This window comes from Cricetulus griseus (assembly GCF_003668045.3).
Source record: "Cricetulus griseus strain 17A/GY chromosome 1 unlocalized genomic scaffold, alternate assembly CriGri-PICRH-1.0 chr1_1, whole genome shotgun sequence".
Lineage (NCBI taxonomy): Eukaryota > Metazoa > Chordata > Mammalia > Rodentia > Cricetidae > Cricetulus > Cricetulus griseus.
This window is the reverse complement of record NW_023276807.1, coordinates 195,314,097-195,335,351: the sequence shown is the minus strand read 5'-3', so window position 1 is coordinate 195,335,351 and position 21,255 is coordinate 195,314,097. Positions and strand designations below refer to the sequence as shown.

Below are 21,255 nucleotides of genomic sequence, written 5' to 3'. Positions count from 1 at the left end.
CACCCTGGACCTCACATCCTAGGTGCTTTTCCAGGAATGCTTTGAAGCTAGTTTTCTTGGTTCTGTAGCTTCTGGCTTCAAAGTAAAATCACAACAAACACTGTATCTCTCAGACAGAACAAATAAATAATTTTAATGTATTTACATGAGTATATCAGTAGAAAATCCAGCTTAACTGACAAGTAGGAATCCAGGACTGTGTCCTGGCCTCTGTGGGCCTAGACCTGGCTTTGGGACAGGAGTGGGGACACCTTAGTGTCCTCTGCAGGGACAGAGTGAGGTGAGAAGGGCACTGAGCTGGCTGAGTAGCAGTCCTGAGCCCCCACAAGTTAGGTTACAATAATACTCCCAGTTCTCCATCCAAAGAGCTCCTGCTGAGGTCATAGTCTTTGTAAGATCCTGGTCACCATTTCAGGTCCTGCAGGCATCTGTCCAAGGGATACAAAGTTCTTCCATTCAGCAGCTGACAGGACAAGGAGCCAATATCAGGTATGGTGATCTCCTGCTATAAACTATGTGACGAGAGGGATGTGGAATTCATTCGTGTCGAAGATCAGGGGTCTCCTGGGTGGTTTTGGGTCCCTGTTGGCCTTGTGCAACAGCTTAAAGAGCCCTGTTCCGATGTTCATTGGAATTCCCATGATGATGCACTCAGACACACCTGGGACAAATCAGAAACAAGGTCAGGGAGCTGGATTCAGAGTGGAGGGAACACTACTCAATCAGGATTGCAGACTTGGGATCTGAGGACCAGCTTTACCACATATCACCTGGCTGAACTTGATCATCACTTTCCTTCCCCTGAATATCAGGGGTGTAGCCAAGCATCACTGTCTCTGGAAATGACAATGCCTGCCTCAGCCCAACAGGTTAGCACAAGCCAATTTAGCTTATCCAGTTATCTTCAACAGGAGTTAAAAAAATTGCTTAGGCAGCAGGAACCCTACACATGATCAGAAGATGGTGATTTTGCCACCTGCCTTCCTTAGCTGACGGCTCAGAAGAAAAGATGATAATGGTGCTGGCAGTGCAGGGCCAGGGGTAGCAGTGTCTTTATCTGAACCCTTGGAAGTCAGGCTGACACTGACTTCCTCCTTTCCTGACACAAGTTCAAGTCTTTCTTTACTTTGTTTGTTCTTGGAGACAAGGTTTCTCTATGTTGTCCAGGCTGCCCTGAATTCCTTCTGTAAACCAGGCTCACCTGGACCTCAGAGATTTGCTGCCCCCCCACCCTCAACCCCCCATGGCCCTTGCCCCTCCAAGAGCCTCCAGAGTGCTGGGATTAAAAGCATGTGCAAATATCACCAGGGTTCATGACAAGTCTTAAAAGCTCTAAGGCTCTATGCTAGGACTCTGATTCTGCAGGAGGTAGACACATTCTGTGTTGATGCCAAAGAGAACTCCAGAACAGGGAGGCAAAGAGCCAAACTAACCTAACACATAGTGAAAGCTAAGTTGGGCTAGAGTGCTCTACTTGTAGGGACAGGGGACATTTCCAAATACGGTGGGGGATAGAGGTTGCAAAGGTTTTGGTGGTTTGTGCTAGATTTCAGTCCTGGTGTCTCATAGCTAAACTCTGGCTTGTGCAGGAACTTCTCCCATTCTAACCCTCCTCACTTTTCTTTCACTTCACCTTTTTGAAGACAGGGTCTTACTGTGTAGCTCTGACTGGCCTGGAACTTACTATGTAGAAGAGGCTGGCCTTAAACTCACAGAAATCTGCCTCCTGAGTCCTAGGATGAAAGCATGCACCACCATGCCTGGATTTCCCATCACCTCTCTTTATCTTCAACCTGTTTCTCCCCATTTTCTGGGCTACTTGGTTCTTGAAATGATGTTCAGTACCTCACTAGGAGTAAGTACCACAGACCATCCTACTACTACACCTGGTGGCTCTTATACTTTCTACTTTCTGCCAATCCTAGACAACATGTAGACTGTTAGTGTGGCCAAGTATAGCCTCAAGGACTAAAAGGTTTCCACAGGCTCAGGGTCCGTATTTTCTCCTTTGAACTAAAACAATGTCTGCACTGAAAATAGTTCCCAGAAAGGGGAGAAGGAAAGTAGGGTGTCTTAGTTAAATAATCGAGACAAAAAGATTCATTCTTTCTGGAACCCACAGGCCTTTGACAGGGCAAACCTACCGCATACAGAGTCTTTCTGCCCAAAGTAGGCAGCATCAAAGAGATGGTCAGCTGTTTTCTCAAAGGAGGCCAGCATCAACACACTCTCCTTCATCTTGGCCAGGCCAAACCTGGTAATACCCAGGACTTCACCCTGTGCCAGGGAAGATGGTCAGATAAGTGCCAAATCACTTCAGGAAGTTCAAAACCAAAGTGGAAGACACCAAAACCAACAGAAACGGTCAAGCAACTATTCATGGCATCACTAAATACAGGCGGTTTTCAGTGCAGTTTCATAGCCACTGAGGCAGTGATGATTTCAAGGACGAGAAGCCTGACACTTATCAACTGTACCCAGACACTGTGCCCACAAAATTAGGAATCTAAGTTTTAAAAAGGGGGTTGCTTCTCCTTTCCTATGATCAATAAGCTAACATTGGAAACATTTTACATATCTCCAGTCAAGGCAATGTGCTAAACATACACAAGACCCATACATGACAGGTGTTGTCAGCATGTTATCATGTGTGGGTGAGCTTCAGGAAACCTCACCTGATGATTTATAGCCAGGTAGTGGTTGTTAAGGGCAGGGACAGACATATTCTTCAATGGTGTACAAACTGGTAAGATGCCCATGGTCCAGTAAATAACCTTTCCCTCATCCCCTGCCCTTGTAAGCACCCCTAATGACATTCATTGGGTCATAAAAAAAAAAAAAAAAAAAAAAAAGACATGAAATAGAAGGACTAGAAGGAAGAGGAAAGGGCTAGAGGGAGTACGAAGTGCACAGAAGATGGTTAACATGAAAGGTCATATTGAAATTCACATTATGCATAAGTATTATATGCTAATAGTATTTAGGAAAACTAAATCAATGGCTCATAAGGAAGAATATCCAAGGTTGACCTCTGGCTTCCAAATAGAGGGGCACCCACATGTACATACAAAAATAGATATAAAACCTGTATTGCAGATCCAGTGAAATACCATAAGCATTTAAAAAAAAAGTCAGAGCAGGAGAAGACATACTTGCAGACACCCTCTCCTTCAGGGCTGCCATGGTCAAACCTGGTGTAGTTTATTTTTTGGTGCTGGAGGTGAGCACAGGAACTCAGGGATATTTACCATGACTTTGTAATGGCTACAGAAGCAGCACTAGGAATGGGTTAGGGAACTGTCACCCCAAGTCATCATGGGCATCCTGGTTTTGGTAATGGACTTTCGGCTATAGAATAAGACTCAGGACATGGACAAAAGCCATGTTCAAGCTTTTTTCCTCCAATGATGGGCTGTGTTGAAATTCTCACATTGAGAATATACCAAGACAGCTGGTCCCATCAGCACACTTGGGCCTTTGGATGATGACACCTTACTTTCTGTCCTGGTTAGTTCTTACAGAAGTTTGCTTTATATGCCATACATGTTCTCTGGCTCTGTTTGCCAGACAGTGTATCTCAAGACCCCTGACCACCTGGAGCTTCCCTTATCTCACACCTTGTAAGTCATCAGGTCAGAGAGCAGCATCACATGCCTCCTGTCGATGCTCATGCCATGGTTGACCATCGTGTACTGGATCTCGTTGATGATGGTTGTTCGGGCAGCCTCAATGCCTAGAGTTTTCTCCACCTGTGGAGAGCTAGGAGTGAGTGGAGACAGTTCCTTCTGGGAGCTACCCCAATCCTACTACTTCACCTGTCTGACAAGCACAAAGCAAACACTACTCTATTTCACAAAACAGACTGATGTGTAATTGTTGTGTTTGGGGAATAGAGAGCAAATGCCAGGGTCAGGAAACTGCTGGGTATTGGCTGTGGTGTCCAGATGCAACAGTACCTCATAGGTGTTATTGGAAGTGGTCCGGGTGCCTTTCACACCATGGGTGGCCATGACTGCCCGCAGATTGTCACCTTCTACTAGAAGCTTGAACTTCTCCTTTCCACTCTGCTCATCGATATGGATGACAGCTCTGGACACCTCTGGGATTCCTTGTACCACCACCTACATTCAACATAGATGCTGCAACCTCTAGGTCCCAACTGAGGGGCTCAGAAACAGGGCTATAAATGGGCTGGTCACCTAGTTCATGCAATTCTAAACCCCATTATCACCAGCAGTGTGTGTACTCCAAGAGTGTCTAGGTACTGCTTGGGGTTAAAGGAAAGATGGTTCAGAGGATTGTGCCCAATCTACATTCAGCTTGAAGAAAAGCAGAAAGGCATATTTGCAGTCTTAGAACTAAGTATAAAAGTTAGCTGAGGGCCCAGTGAATAAAGGAGCCTGCTACCATTCTGACAACCCGAGTTTGATCCATGGGGCCCACAAGGTAGAGCCAACTCCCACAAGCACACCATCCACTCCCCCATCTCCCAAATCAATTAATAAGAATCAGACTGGGGGCTGGAGAGATGGCTCAGAGGTTAAGAGCACCGGCTGCTCTTCCAGAGGTCCTGAGTTCAATCCCCAGCAACCACATAGTGGCTTACAACCATCCACTATGAGATCTGGTGCCCTCTTCTAGTGTGCAGATATACATGGTAATAAATAAATAAAATTTTTTTTAAAAAATACTAATCTGACTGACCCCATGGGCATACGGCCATGAAGAACTGGGGTGCCATCCTTGATCTCTGTAGTGAATTGCTCCCCAGGCCCACCTATGGCTGTCTCTCCACTGAAGATTTTTGCCTCACCTTGGGTAGGTCCTCTTTCAGAAACTGCAGCACATAATACATGGAGCTCTTGCTGTTTTCCCTGGGGGTGACACACACCACAGCCTCACCATGAACAGCCACATCGCCAGGCTTCACTCGGAGCTTGGATGTGCAGATGGAGTACCGCACTGTCTCAGCATTCACCTGCAAAGTGCCAGGGGATATTACCAACAGACACCTGCAGACTTCGGTGGCAATTGCTTTCATCCTTGATGTTATGATGGCTTTTTTTCCCCTCCCAATATCAGCGTTTCTCTGTGCAGCTCTGCCTGTCCTAGAACTCAATGTGTAGAACTCACTGTTTCCTCGCACTCAGAGATCTGCCTGCCTCTGTCTGCCTCAGAAGTCCTCGTAGGCATGTTTGTGCCACCTCTTCTATCACAAAATTTACCTTTATTTTGATTCATGTGTATGTGTGTTTGTCTGTGTGAATATATGTCACCTGTGTGTAGGTACACATGAAGCTAGGAAGAGGGTGTTAGATCTCTTAGAGTTGGAGGTCCAGCACCCACTGTGAGCCACTGTGAGTGCTGGAACATAACTTTTGTCTCCTGGAGAATAGAAAGTGCAATTAACTTCTCAGCCAACTCTCCAACACCACAAAATTTTGATATACTACATGTTTATGTTCAAAACAGGTGTCTGATTCATAAATAGCAGATTCTTTTCACTCAAAGTATGAACATTTTTCTCATTGAAAATGCAGGCCCAACCAATTGCAGCAAACAGAACCAATGGAGAAAGTTCTAAACTGTCTGGAGAACACAGGCAGGAGGACTAAAACATTGCTGTTTCTGTGATAAACTCCCAAATGTAACTGGATTCTTCATTTATCTGGTTCCTAGATAAATCTCAAGTTCTTGTACAAACAAGGCAATTCCTCTACTAACAAGTTACATCAGTGCATATTAATCAACTGTGTTATGGGAGTCACAAGGCCCACAGCAAGATAGACTTGACTATCATGTGGGAATTACAAGACTGTAGGACTTGAGAATGGCTTCCAGAAGACTTTCAAGGCTAAGACTTCCTTAACAATTAGAGAGCAAGGGGAAAGTAACAGTTCTCAGTCTGCAATTCCTGCCCATGCCAGCTGACCCCCCAGATACGTGGTTAACAGTCAACTGTTATCTATCTCCACAAACACCAGAATGAAGGGACAGATTAACCCACCAACTGAAAACATCACAAACCAGTCAAGTTCTGTGCTGAGTACCCACAGTGGTAATGCAGAGCTGGCCCAGCTCTAAACATAACATGCAAAGATGGACCAAGTTCAAATATCCTAACACCCTGAGATAATAAACCAACATATGCAGAACATACTCATGCCAAGCCAAGTTTCTTACAATGCTATGTCTTGTTGATATCAGGGTCAACTTGGAAAGACATGACAGTTAATGGGGTGACCAACAACAAAGAGTAGCCAAAATCTTTACACTGCTTCTCTGCCTGCTGGCTTGTCAGCACCTACCTCAGAACCATGGGATCACCTCCTCCACATGTTAACTCATGGACTCACCTCTAGTCTCAGAAGTCGGATCCGTTCCAGGGACAGCTTGACAAGAATAAAGCAGTCATCAGGAAGAAACACTTCTTCAATATATTCTGAGATCTGCCATGGCAGAAGACAAAGGATTAGTCTTCACTCTTTTGTCCCCTCTTCCATCCAAGGCCTGCACAGACAGATGCCTGAGCAATACGCATGGCCTCTGTTGCAGGCCACATCCACAGGTGCTGTGCTGCTTCCTCAACCCTGCTGAAAGGAACTTTAACAACATTTTCTTGTTAGCAAAAGGGATTCCTTACCTCTCCCAGGAGAGTTTTCTCAATTCTGCCTTTCACCAGGCGGGCATAATCCGCATCGTCATCCTTGTCTAGCTGTGCTGTGATAATTGGAGTGCTGCAAGAAGGAGAAAGGATTAGCATGCAAGTAAGAGACCAGACCTGTGTGAGTGAACTGCTGTAACAACTGAGTGCTACTCACAAACCATGAGTACTTTATTAGAACTCATTTTGGGGATATCTGCAACAAAGGACTTCATGGACCTCTCACTAAGACTAACTGGTTTCAGGAGACTCCAGGAGTTCATTCCTGGAGCCCTCCCTCTTTGTTCTTAGCTTTCTGCTCCTCAGAAAAACTAGTTCTTCATGCATTTCACCTCCCTCTGGCCTTCTCTAACAATATCCCTGCTCCTCTGACAACCACTATCAACTTCCATCTTCACAGGCAGACAGTATCCTATGAACACAGGCCTTTGGGACAGATCTGAGTAGCCTACAGGAGCCTAGCAAACCTCCAACCACGTAATATACACAGTTGCTGGTCTATAATCAGGAGCAGCCATTTACCATTTGATGTTATTTTTCTGAAAAATTTAAGAGAATAGGCAAAATGATTTTTATCCCTAAAAACACAATGTCTCTCTAGTTCTAGTCTCCGATCTTTTGAAAACCTGATTCGGTCACTAGGGGCTTACACAGAATGGCTACAAACTGACCAGGAGAAAAATCAATCAGAGTTATTTAGGCATGGAGCAATGGCACCAAAGAGATGAAATGTCTACTGACCTAGTGCTCAATACTGCTACCTCATTTAGTATTTTTTCTTTCATGTAACCCGTAGCCATAAAAAAAAAACAAAACAGGGTACAGGAGGGAAGATTCAGAGGTTGAAAGAACTGGCTGCTCTTCTAGAGCTCCTGAGTTCAATCCCCAGCAACTACAAGGTGGCTGGCAACCATCTCTAGTGGGATCTGATGCTCTCTTCTGGTTTAAAGGTCTGCATGCAAATAGAGCACACATATACATAAAATAAACAAAGCTTAAAACAACAACAACACAAAATAAGACCACAGATTCCATTTTGTGGCGTATATCCAGTTTGACTTAAGCAATATTTTAAAAATCCAGACACTGATCAACACAGCAAACTTGCCCACTGAACACCAGACATTGCCCTATTAACAATTCACAGGCATTCATGAGTACAAGGACCAATGGTCCTCAAGAAATAAGCCAGAGAGCAAATACCTGATAGCCTTGGAAGCATTGATGATCTCTTTGATCCGTGGCACACCCAAGGTGATGTTCATGGAGGCTACCCCTGCAAAGTGGAAAGTCTTCAGGGTCATTTGGGTGCCTGGCTCCCCAATGCTCTGTGCACAGAGTGCACCCACTGCAGAGCCTGGTTCCATCTGTGCCCTAGAAGAAAAAGACAATGAAGAGGATGTGATGCAACAGTAAATAAGACAGTAAAATTGCTGGGTGCCGGCTACCTCTTAAAAGAAAATTACATAGATTCTGTTGGGTTTACTATGGAAACTGCAATCGCCAGGCAATGTTTGTGCCAGAGAAATAGGCTTGTACACACTAGGAACAAGTGCCATTAGGCAAGCAAGATGGTCACAGGGTCAGACAATATGACTAAATTTTGTACGGTCAGTATGTGATGTATAGAGGGCTGATTCCGCTTTATGGAGTAGTTTGAAATAGTCTACTCTTACTGAGTATTAAGGTAGTCAGAGAGCTAGAATCTGCCACACAGAACAAGAGGTTCCTTGTGGGCAAAAGACAGCCAGGAATTTCCTTTGTAAGTCCTTTCATGTTAAGGAGACCACAGATGCAAGGCACAAATCTGCCCAATCCTGAGAGTGATGCCGGGACAGTGTGTTTATTAGGTTTTTTGTTTTGTCTTTTAATTTATTTTTATTTCATTTATATTGGCCTTTTGCCTGCATGTATGTCTGTATGGGGGTGTCAGAAGTCGGAGTTACAGACAAGTGTGAGCTGCCATGTGGGTGCTGGGAATTGAAGAACCCTGGTCCTCTGAAAGAACACCCAGTGCTCTTCACCACTGAGCCATTTCTCCAGTCCCTGCTTGTTAGTTTTTATTATCAGCCTCATCCAACCTGGGAAAAGACTTTGAATTCGGAATTTCCACATCAACTTTACTTTCTGGGGGCAGATTTTATAGATTGTTAATTAGATGGAAGACTCACCCCAAAATGGGCGGCATCATTTTATTGGCTGGGGCCTGAACTGTATAACAGTGAAGAAAGCTAGAGCATAAGAAGAGGAAAGCAGGCAACATGGGTGTGTCCCGTTTCTCTCTGCTCTTGAATGTCAGTGTGATGTGAGGAGATGAGTTCTTGCCTTGACTTCCCAGAAATAAGATTCTAATCTGGAACTGTGAGCTAAAAACCAATTCTTCCTTCCATAAGACCCTTTTGAACAGAAGATTTTTTTTTATCACATTAACAGAGATGAAACCAGGGCAGCCAGGATGCTGAACCCAGTGAGACTATCCCAGACATGGGAGTCCTGCATAGATGCCTGGCAGTCTAGGAAAATTAGCATGCCTACCTCATGTACTTGTCCCTGCAGGTCTCCAGAAACTTCTCTATTTGGGTGGGGGTGATACGGTCCAATTGGTACAGCACACGAGGCTGGAATGAAAAAGTGCACAGTCAAGACTAGCTACATACTAGCTACAGGAAACACTGTGTCCCAACATGTCTGGGAAAGTCGTACCTCTGTTGTGCCATTATCATTGATGCCATATTTATCTCTGGTTTTCTTGATCTTCTCAGACACCCCTTTAATGAATGTTTTTATTTCCTGAAAGGATTATAGAACACACATCAATTGTATGACTCTCAATGATTTGGACAGCACAATCATTCTGTAACCTTCAACAATGGACACAGGGCACCATATCTTAGCAACTGCTAAATACACAGCATCAAGATGCAATGTGGGCATTGGTTCTCTTACAGAGTGCTTGTAAGGATACTTCCGCTCTGGGGAAACTGACCCTCTGCTTAAAATGGGGTCAGGTCTCATTACCCAACCTTTTCCCATGAGTTATCTTGGGATCTTATCTCAGCCACAGGGCTGTGGGAAGGAGCTCAGCATAGCTCTGGGGACTTTATGAGGCATACATTTCTATATACAGAGTATGCATAACTCCACTGTGAATGCTTCTTTGGAAGCATCATCAATCACTCTGAACTTCACTGTCTCTGTCCTATGGTTATAGCTTCTCATGGCTGCTTGGGATAGTCAACTCTTTTTCTTTTGTTTTTGTTTTTCAAGACAGGGTTTCTCTGTGTAGCAGCGCTGGTTGTCCTGAAACTCACTTTGTAGACAAGGCTGGTCTTGAACTCACAGAGAACCAGCTACCGCTGCCTCCTGGTGTTGGTGGGAATTAAGGTGTAGGATACCATGCCTTGCTCAACTAATTATATTGAGAAGTAATGAGACATGGAGAGTAACCCTGTAATTCAGTTATCTTTCTAGATAGAAATGACTAAAGGGCTTTTTTTAAATTGTAGGAATTAAATTCTCAGAAAAGGCTGGAGAGATGGCTCAGCAGTTAAGAGCACTGGTTACACTTCCAGAAGATCCAGGTTCAATTCCCAGCACCCACACGGTCAAAAACAATTGGTAAACCAAGGAAACCCTCAAAGCCCACCATGATGAAGGCCCCCAAGAGGAATGGAAAAACAACACAATGTGTTTTTGATCCCTGGCGGGAAGGCACTGCAATCTAAGACACATGGTAGTCACTAATGATAGGTGTTTAGAATGGCTGCAGAATGAATACAAGAGTGGACATGGAGCTGGTGACAGGACCCACACAGACCAGTTCTCTGGGTTCTTTCTTCCAATTGGAAGACAAGACATTAATTGTCCATGCCAGCTAGTGAGTTACTGCCCAGGACACAACAAAAGCCACATTACGACCATGGCTTATAAATGCAGTGGGAAGCTCTTGTCAGACCATGTTCTCAGCACCATGGGACAGATTCTACCTGCAGGAAGCTGTCTTGACAGCAAAGGAACTCGTTCTTCTTCATGATGGCCTCAGTGGTCAAGGTGAGCTCGTTCTTACTGAGAGCAGGTTCACTCTGACATGGATATACTGCCTGAATACAAAAAGGACATGGCGTTACATGTGCCTGGTGAGGGGGGAGGGAGAGTACTAGGCAGAGGAATTTACCAGATGTAACAACCTGTGGCTCTCTTCGCTAACAAACTCTAGATCCACTGTTCCTGTGAAAATGAAAACCAGATAAACTGATACTCTGCCTTTTGTTAGTTTGTCTGAGACAGTCTCAGGTAGCTCAGGCTGGCCTCAAGCTCACTATGGAGAGAAAGTAGGCCTGATCCTCTTCCCTCACAAGGGACAGGATTACAGGACTGCACTATCATCCCAGTCAGGAATTCTCAGCTTATTCAAGGAGTTCCACTCTAACTAGTGAGTATAGATCTCCTACTTTCCAACTCAACTCCAGCCCAGAATTGTATTAAAAATGTACATTGTTGTAGCCAGGCCTACACCAATGGTGCACCCTGTCACCTCAGCTACTTAGAAGGCCCAGGCATGTAGATCACTTGCTCAAAGCTTGCCAGTACTCAAGAATAATACAAGGCAGAATAAATACAGAATAAATACAAGGCCAGTCGAGCAAGACCTTACCTGAAAATAAAAAAAGTAAAAGAGTAACAAAGGACCAAGGTGTTGTTCACAGTAGAGCCCTTGCCCAGCATACTCTAGGCTTAGGCTATACAACTGCAGCACTTCAAACACCAGCCAGACAACTAAACATTTCCAGAGGGGAAGTGTATTAATACTCCTCAAGCTCATGGGGTTTCCTCAAAGTTTTAGTGGTTTCTGACCCATTCTCAAATGGGGCTTCCCAATACTAGAAACAACTGAAAGAAACACCTCAGTGGAACCACCTCCTGCTGCTAGAAGAGCTGGGTCAAAAGGCCCTAAACTGAAATCCAGATGAATCTTTTCTAATTACTCTTCAAAAAGAGTGGTTCCGACTCATATTCCTGGCTCTGGAGTATGAGATGAACCTTCTGCCCCACACCTTGTCTTTACAAAGCTTGTCTCTAGTCCACTCCGCTCAGAGAAAAGCCAGAGCCTTGTCCATTGACATCTGATATGAACTAACAATAGGTTAACGGATGAAAACAGACAGAGTAACTAATAGTAGCAAGCTACTAATCTAGTAGTGAGGAAGAGATGATTAAATGGGAAGTGTGATACTACAAACAGTACCAACAACACCTATGACAAAGCCCCCCAGAAGACTGTACCCCTCAACAGAGAGTAGCATCTCACTTTGATGTTGTCCAGAACCCTTTTAAACTCCAGAGGCTCATCTTTGCCCTCCATGGCGGCAGGATCTAAGCCATCTCCTCCGTAGATGAACTGGATGATGTCACCAGTGGAGCTCCGCACTGTCAGGTCATACTGTGAGCAGAGGTCTTCCAGGGATTTGACCAGCCTTCTCTACAGGAAAGGAAGGAAGCTCAGCTTCGGGGTCGGGGGAAGGTGGGTGAAGGGGTTGGGAGGGCAGGGGAGGGGAGGATGGGGGACGATGATGACAACTCCTTCATAGCGCATAATCAGACTTGCTATTCAAAATTTTAAGGTTATAGGTCATTTATTTATTTGTTTGCTTGCTTGTGTGTGTTAGGTAAGCCTTCTGTCAATAAACTACATCCCCAGACCTAGTTTACAGGTACTTTAATTACATCAACAGCACCTTATTAGACATCTCTTAAGGAGTTCCTCTCCTACCTGAGAACAGCAGGGCCATAAATGCCTCACTAACCTGGGCAGTGGGAGGCAGCTTAAGCTACAACCTCCAGTCTTACCCGAGTCAAGTCTCCCTGCATCAGAAACTTCACCAGCCCCAAGAACTCTGCACACCTCTTTCCAGGGATGCTTAGCCTTGCCACTCAGCTCTCTTGAGTACAAACCACTTTGTATACACATTCAAGCCAGGGCCCATGCAGACTTCAGTATAGAGAACCAGATGCAAGCCTTCTTTTGGGACAGAGGAGGAGGAAGCAGAACAGACTGAATCAAGGACAGCAACCATTTCTCAACTATGCTTGGGAAAATCCTCCACCACCAGCCAGCAGTGTGACTCTGGCCTAGAGAATGTAAGAAACTCGAGAAAACAAACTTGCCCTTGCCAGAACCCACTCCTTGTAGGTTTACATAGTGCTCTTGGAAATTCATTCTGTCCACGTCAACACCCTAAGTCACAGCTCCTCACACCACCAGTGGCAAAAGCATCCACAGTTCCTTGAGTTTCTGACAAAAGGTGCACAACTCAAAACCAAAGGGCAAGTCCCAGCAGATGTCTACAGCATCAGGTGATAACAAGCAAGGTACAGACAGGCCACTTGTCTGGAACAAATGTCTCCAGTCACTATCTTACCCTCATCACCTTTGTCTGCCTCACTGACTATCAAATCCTGGTTTTGTAGTCTTTTAGGACCACATTTCCACAGAGGGGACAGGACACAAAGCTGTATAAAGCATGTGGCCCAGCATGTGACTTGTCTACTTTAACTGGTGTCATAAATAAGTCAAAAACACAAACCATTTTTTGGAGCTAGAACTGTGCTCAGCAGTTAACCCACTGGCCTCGCATTAGGGAGGCTCTGTGCTCAACCTCCAGCAACAGAAACACACAGAGCTACTGATATATCAGGTAGTAGAAACAATCACGGAGTCTGGAAAGTAATCCTCTGCTGCAACCTAAAGGGAAACTCAGAGGGTCAAGTTTTAAAGCCATTTGTAAGTGTAGCAACGAACCCTCCAGTCCAGTCATGTCACCCTAAAGCTATAATTCCTTGGAGTCGTGGAAAAGTGGCAAGGTGAGAGTAGAAAACCTCAGTAACTAGCAGGAACTTATCACCTCAACACCCCAGTCATGCTAGAAAACAGCTCAGGTAGGCTGAATGATAAGTTCCAGGGTACAAGCTCAGCATTCCCCTCTAGGGGACTTAGTCACCTGGGACTCTGGCCTAGTCTCTTCCTTTCAGAGTACATAGGATTACTTAAGCTGGGTTACTATTTTGTTTGTTTCTCTAGTTCCAGAGCACCAACTTTTCTAAATGATCCCCTTCAATACCAAGATGGGGGTAAAGCACAGCTCTTGTACAAAACACACATAGGCACACACAGGCACATACAGACACACATAGGCGCACACACACACACACACACACACACACACACACACACACACACACATACCACGCATAGAGCAGGTGAGGCTAACACTCACACAGCACTGTTGCTATACTGCTAGTGACACTTCCTCAAATTACCTGCATGTATCCTGTTTCAGCCGTCTTTACAGCAGTGTCAACAAGACCCTCTCGACCAGCCATTGTGTGAAAGAAAAACTCAGTAGGCGTTAAGCCAGAATAAAAGCTGTTGGCCACAAATCCTTTGGCAGCAGGAAGCTAGAGAGATAGGAAACAAAGGAAAATCAAGGCCCAAAATTCTAAAATACATCTACATAAGAAAATGTCCCCTGGGCTACACACATACCTAGCCAGTGACTCAAGAACTGGCAGGTAGGCAGGGCATTGATGGCGCATGCCTTTAATCCCAACACTTGGGAAGTAGAGGTAGGCGGATCTCTGTGAGTTCGAGGCCAGCCTGGTCTACAGAGCAAGTGCCAGGGCAGGCTCCAAAGCCACACAAAGGAACCTGCCTTGAAAAAACAAAAACAAAAACACAAAAAAGGAACTGGCAGGTGCCCTACACCCTTGCCTAAAGGAGAAATAATGTCAGCACACCATCTTTGCAGCACACCATCAGTGCAGGTAAATGGCTCAGAAGAGGCAAATGTAAATTGGAGCTGCTATCCCAGAAGTGTTAACAGCCTCTGAGGACACCCAACCCATTCTTTGGAAAGCCAGTCTTCAAGCCATCCTTATTGTGAGCCAGGCCCACCTACCTCCAAGCCAGAACCACCTGTAGTTAGAGCCACTGAAAATGAAAAATAGACTGTAGTGGTTATGATGGTCCTGTGACAAAGCAACAGTCACTGAGCAGGCATTTCAAATGGGTAAAGGCTGACATGAAGCGCAACTAACGCCACAGCAACACATTCTATGTAAACACCAAGTGAAAATAACCAACGGTCCTGGGCTTTTGGTGCACGCCTTTAATCCCAGCACTCGGGAGGCAGAGGTAGGTGGATCTCTGTGAGTTTGAGGCCAGCCTGGTCCCCAGAGCGAGTGCCAGGATAGGCTCCAAAGCTACACAGAGAAACCCTGTCTCGAAAACCAAAAAAAAAATAAAACCCAATAACTGTAGATCCTGGTTAAGTCTGTATTCAGGGGACAATCCAGACAAACAGACCTCCAAGCTTCCATTGCCATTTATTTACCTTTGAATGCTTCTCAAAGTGAGGCAAAGATCTGTTTTCAAAGCCATCTGGTACCCGGGAGCCACTGATGGCTTGCTGTCCCACACAGGCGATCATCTGTGATATGTTAATGAAGGAACCTGTGAACAGGTCAGAAATGTAAAACTATACTGGAAACAATAACAGAAGCCAGGCAGGACAGAGGGATAAAATAGAATGTAACACAGCACAAGCCTTATTCTTACAGTCTAGGAGTCCAAGGGTACTGAAGGATGAACTACAGTAATAGAGACTGAACCAAAGAAGGGGCTCAGGGGAATGTGCATGTGGCCCTGGGTTTGATCTCAGCACCACAAGAAAAGAAAAAAAAAAAAATTGCTACATCACTAAATCTATTACTAAAAATTCCCAGCTTTCTTCTTTTCAACACCAAATTTGATCACAGCACCTTCAAACTCAGGAACCCAGCCACATTACCAACCAGCTTCTCCAAAACACTTAAAATGCCCCCAACCAAATCAAACAAAAGCTCAGTCTTCTATGGTTTAGAAACAGGCACTTAAAGAAATGAAGCCTCTATGAAATTATAACCACGAAACACATGTTCTATAGTCAAGCCAATGGCAGGGCACACAAACAACCAACCCAGAGGGCTTAGCTCACCTTTGGAGCCACATAGGGCCATGGTAAGGGGGCTGTTGCTCTTATCCAGCTCTCGGAGGCAGGCACTGCCAGCGTGGTCCCTGATCACAGACAGCTCCTTCAGGATCAGGGCCTGCGGGGAGGGAGAGGAGGGAAGATCACTAGCCTTCAATCTGACATTTATAGAAATTTCAAGAACATTCCAGCAGGATGTCAGATTTCTAATCAATGAAGTGTCCTGAATTCAGACAATCAAAGGCCAAGTTGCACAAAAATCTTTCTTCTCCAAGAGTCTAAAAGAATGTGAATAACAAATTATAAAAAAATCCCCAAACAATTTCAAATTGTTCATTAGGCAGAGTATCTATAGCTTTGTGTATTGCTATTTCCGTGACAGCACTCGGACATAGACATAGAGTCGTGTGCAGATGCACCCCTGTAAACGCACAATGCTCATGTTAAGGACTGCTGACTCTACTTGTACAGTCTGTCTCTACCTGTCCTCACTAAGCATGCCTTCAATCTGTATGAGCAAAGACTGTGACAAGATGATCCCAGGAACACCTTAACCTGTGAGTGTCAATTCTCAATTTAAGGTGCTGAGTCCTCCAGAAGTCATAGTACTATTGGGGCCTTAATTAATTTTCTAGGTGGGTACAGCTTCCTCTTACTTAACTGTCTAAAACTCAGGAAGACTGAAAAGGAGCTGACTTCCAGGACAGGATTGTGAATTAGAGACTATGTGTTACAAAAAGAAAGCCTGCTTCAAAAAAAACCCTCACAAAGAGAAAGAATTCTTCATCTTCCCATCTTTTTAGCCATGATATCACTAAACATGCCAACGTGGTTTTGAACCCTCTTTAGCAAACTATTCATATGATCTGAAGAGGAAACAAAACAGTGGCTTTGAACGTCTGCCTCATCCTCCAGGTGGTTGGGATTATAGGTGTGTGCCAGCAGACCAAGCTGAGAAGACTTGATGCTTCCAGAGCATATCTTCTATACTATAGTGAGGGAAAAGTGCAAGACAAAGGTCATGCAGATGGCAGAAGAAAGCCAGGTATGGTTAACAGCAAATACTTGAAAGTCAAGGATTCCAGGTTGAGGTCAGAAGGCCTTGAATCTGTGGCCAACCTAAGCTACAGAGTGAGACTGTCATGAAACAGAACAAAACAAAGTCCAGTGCCCCAACTCCTGGTCCATTTGCTTTTGGAACTTCAGGCTCCTAGAGGAGAGGAACAGATTTTGGTGTTGCCAGCTCAGCACTCAGCCAAGTGGTTTCAAACAAGAGAAGGCGGTGGGCTGAGTGGGAGACAATCCAACATGAATATTTCCTGTCTTGTATTGAAGTCATGGTAATGATCAACACACTGAGCTTTGGTGTGGTGTCTATGGAAAGATACTAAAAAAAGGGAGGGCAGAGGCTCTGAGGGAGTCAGAGCAGCCCCAGAAAGCACAGCCCCATGTTGTCAAATGTTTTTATAACAGAGAAGGTGAAAGCTAAAAGAGCAAAGGCCTCACCTTGCAAACAAACAAGAACACATGCTAGGAATGGGACAAGAATGCATCCCTTCTTGCTTCTCTGCCACCTTCTCTTCGCATGCTGTAACAGGACAATTAACCATGCTAATCTGGAGGACAGGCTCACCTCTAGAGTCTCCTCGGCTGTGCAGCCTGGTTGCTGCTGCAGCTTGCCTGTGTTCAGGGCTTCAATGTATTCATCACATTTCTTGTAGCCAGCATTTAGTAGCTCATATTTGGCCTTTAGCAGTCCCTGGCCAGGCGTGACATCACCAATCCCGATGGAGAACCCACGGTTAGCTGAGGAAGAATTGTCAGGCAGAGTGATAACCATTATCATTTAAGCTGTCAGGTAGAGAGCATCCCTGCTGCCCGCCCTTCTCCTCTAAGAAATCACTATCAAAGAGAAAAAAGGAGGAAGTGTAAGGCTGGGGTGTAACTCAGTGAAGAGAGTACTATGTGAACCTGGGTTTAGTCCCCAACAGGAAAAAAAAAGGCAAATATAAATGCCATCTCTGGTAGACTGGGACTAAGCTGTGCATTCAAAGTGAGTGGGTGGCTGAATGTTGAGTCTTAGTTGCATGGGAAAGGAGAGGCCCTTTCAGTGTCTTCAGATGGAGAAGCAACAAGTCTGGAGAGGCTTGGAAGTAAGACCACTTGTTTCTGTAGACACAGAGATAAATGTACTGGAAACAAGGAGAATAGGCAGAGAATCTGTGTAAGAAACATGTTCTGGGCTTTGCTCAGAAGGCAGATGGCAGTTTATGTCCTCAGGGAAGGGACCAAGGACTCTGGATTTGAGAACACCAGTCCAGCCAGGTAGGATGACGAGAGACTGGAGAACTATCTCTGCAATATATGATGGGGAGTCCTGAGCCCCTTCCTTGTTTTTTTTTTTTTTTTTTTTTTTTTTTTTTTTTTTTTTTTTTTTTTTTTTTTTAAGATTTTATTTGCTTATTATGTGTATAGTGTTCTGTGAGTATGCTTGCATGCCTCACCTTACCTGGGAAATTTTGTCAGAAATCCAAGACTTACCAAAGAAAACATTTAAAGTCAACAGAAATTATAAGAGACAAAAGGAAAAGTAAAATTGATCCAGTAACTGGAAATGCAATTAACAAAAGTTCCAAACAGAAATGGAGAATATCAAATTATCAAAGAAATAATGAGGAAATTTCCAGAAAGAAAGGACACTGCTACAAGTTTATAAAAGCTAACTGAGTGATTAGCACAAAAAATTAAGAAGCCTACACCACAGCCGGGCAGTGGTGGCATACGCCTTTAGTCCCAGCATTTGGGAGGCAGAAGCAGGCGGATCTCTTTTCGAGACCACCCTGGTCTACAAGAGCTAGTTCTAGGACAGCCTCCAAAGCCACAGAGAAACCCTGTCTCAAAAAACCAAAAAAAAAAAAAAAAAAAGCCTACACCAGGGCTTCACTGTAAACTTTTCCAATAATATTAAATATAAGACTCTATGGCCTCCAGGATGGAAAAAAGGTTCAAAACACTGTGGGAATAGAAATGGCTGTACTGTTTCCACAGTACCTCTAGAAGCTACAACAGAACAATATGGAGAGACTGATGAGGTAAAATATCCAGTCCAAAATTGTCCATCCTGGAAAGAGTAAGTCAAATATGAGAAGAACCAAAATATTATAGTTGGTAAGATGGTTCAGTGGGTAAAAGTGTAGGGAGAAACCCTGATTAAGAGGTACTGCTAGGGGCTGAAGAGATGGCTCAGAGGTTAAGAGCACTGCTTGCTCTAGCGAAGGTCCTGAGTTCAATTCCCTTACAACCATCTATAATGAGGCCTGGTGCCCTCTTCTGGCACGCAGGCAGAACAATGTATACATAATAAATAAAAATAAATCTTTAAAAAAAAAAAAAAAAAAAGAGGTACCTCTGACCACGCCTGCTTGGGCCTGGACTCTGTCATGGTCAGAGTTACATAACAATGGTTTAAGAAAGAGGGAGGCATGCACGTGGCTCTCTTTCTCCTGGCTGAGCTAACTAGGAAGCATTTGGTGGGTCTGTCCTGCTCCGGTGCAAACCTGGTCACTGGCTCCCTTGCGTAAGTACTTCTCCCCATTAAACTACTGTTTAACAACCTAGTTCTGACTCCACTTTGCAATGTCTTTATAAAGATGCTTGCCACCACCAGAGTCTGACCCCCAAGACCCATGTGATAGAAGAAGATTCCTACAAGTTGTCCTCTGACTGCCATACCCATGCTGTGGCACTAGTGTACACACATACACACACAGACACAGACAGACAGACAGACAGACAGACAGACACACACACACACACACACACAGCAATAGCAATAAAACTCGATTTTGGGAAACATGCAAAAATTACTTGATTTATGCCACCCTCAAAATATAAGCAAGCAAAGGAAAGAACCATGAAAGCATAGCAGGGCAACACTGATTCATCTGGCTGGGATGAATTAAGGGAGGTCCAGAGGTTACAGAGCTTCCCTAGGTACTTGGGAAGCAGCCCACAGAGAACTTTTTATGCAATCTATCAACTTGTCAGTTCTGAGTCGAAGTCACTGATAAATGCACAAATGACTTAGCATACTTGATCTTGTGTCAGTGTGGGAATCAAACAGTGAAGAATACACTGTCACTGGCTCCCTTGCGCAAGTACTTCTCCCCATTAAATTACAATGCTGTAGTAGACAAAGAAAGACTTTGTCTACTACAGCATTGACATAAAACATGAAGCTGCAGAGATACTCACATAGGTAGACAGGAGCCAGCCTGGCAAGCCGAGACATGGCATCAGCAGCCTCATTTTGCCCCCAGTCTCGTAGTAAGATGTAGAAGATATTGTTCTTGGATCCCGACCCCAGGGTTCCTTTGTCCATGCTGCCACTCATCAGTTCACTGTTCTGGATTGTGACATCTGGAAGGGTGATACTGACAATGCATTTAAATGAATAATTATCTGGTTGAGAAAAATGCTTACATCCTGAAAATTCCAAGTATAGCCAAAGAATTTCTCCTTAAAACTTTGTTTTCTGGGGACTAGAGAGATGGCTCAGCAGTTAAGAGCACTGGCTGCTCTTCTAGAGGTCCTGAGTTCAATTCCCAGCAAGCACATGGTGGCTCACATCCATCTGTAATGAGACCTGGTGCCCCCTTCTGGTGTGCAGGCATGCATACAGAACACTGTACACATAAATAAATAAATCTTTTAAATAAATAAATAAATCTTTTAAAAACGAAAACAAAAAACCTTTGTTTTCTGCTAAGGCAACAAGTATGAGGAAAACCAGCATCTTTCTAAACGCTAGAATTCAATAACATATCCTGGAGATTCACGGCTAGCCCTGAGGCCCTGTTAGCCAATGGTGTGGGGAGAGCTAAGGAGCTTGTGCTAGACAATAGCCACGGGATGCTGGCTGTGAACCTCACTTGGGCACTGTTTTAAAGAGACTCAGATGACTTGTATTTAAATCTTCTTTCTGATACATTCTACTGAATTGTCATGCTAGCAAGACTTCCTCTTTCTGACTATGTAAAGTCAGTTAGAGAAACAATTAGTCTTGGAGCAGGATGTAGCTCTGTGACAGCATCATGTGTAAAAGCCCTGAGTTCAATCCTCACCACCAAAGTAGAGTCAAGTGGGACTATTTACTACTGAAGACCCGGCACTCCTGAAGGTGAGACAGAAGGACTACTGTGAATTCAAGGCCAGCCTGGGCTACAGTGTGAAACCTTATCTCCATTTAAAAAAAATGACTATTAGTTGTGCTGTTAGACAATGAATACACCTTCTAAAAGGCATGTAATAAAAATAATAATAAACTATAAACAACCTTTGATGCCCACCTGCCCCTCTGCCCTAGAAAAAAGACAAATTGCATTAATTGATAAAACCGTTAAGATCTCCAGTGACCTACAAGGATGACATGATCTGACAATCCAGGCAATGGTGGAGAGGATAACCTAAAAGCCCTTCCCCTAAAATGAGATTGATGACTTCTCTTTATGCCATCCTAGAGCTCTCACCCAGTGGCTGATGGAAGCAGAGACAGACATCCACAGA

At 44.4% G+C, this 21,255-nt stretch overlaps 1 protein-coding gene across 1 annotated transcript in view; it reads right to left on the bottom strand.

Moving 5' to 3' along the window:
- Nucleotides 1–107: 107 nt before the first annotated feature.
- Nucleotides 108–21,255, bottom strand: part of Polr3a (RNA polymerase III subunit A) — a 40,366-nt gene continuing 19,218 nt past the window's right edge. The window contains exons 15-31 of the mRNA XM_027389066.2: nt 19,945–20,109; nt 17,324–17,496; nt 15,697–15,808; nt 15,055–15,173; nt 13,982–14,119; nt 11,973–12,143; nt 10,651–10,764; nt 9,368–9,454; nt 9,200–9,282; nt 7,868–8,038; nt 6,644–6,737; nt 6,357–6,449; nt 4,814–4,978; nt 3,957–4,121; nt 3,618–3,749; nt 2,145–2,277; nt 108–661 (exon numbers count right to left, since the gene is read on the bottom strand). Coding sequence (XP_027244867.1) covers nt 513–661; nt 2,145–2,277; nt 3,618–3,749; nt 3,957–4,121; nt 4,814–4,978; nt 6,357–6,449; nt 6,644–6,737; nt 7,868–8,038; nt 9,200–9,282; nt 9,368–9,454; nt 10,651–10,764; nt 11,973–12,143; nt 13,982–14,119; nt 15,055–15,173; nt 15,697–15,808; nt 17,324–17,496; nt 19,945–20,109 — 2,264 coding nt within the window. The 3' untranslated portion in view covers nt 108–512. The remainder of the gene's footprint in view (nt 662–2,144; nt 2,278–3,617; nt 3,750–3,956; nt 4,122–4,813; nt 4,979–6,356; nt 6,450–6,643; nt 6,738–7,867; nt 8,039–9,199; nt 9,283–9,367; nt 9,455–10,650; nt 10,765–11,972; nt 12,144–13,981; nt 14,120–15,054; nt 15,174–15,696; nt 15,809–17,323; nt 17,497–19,944; nt 20,110–21,255) is intronic.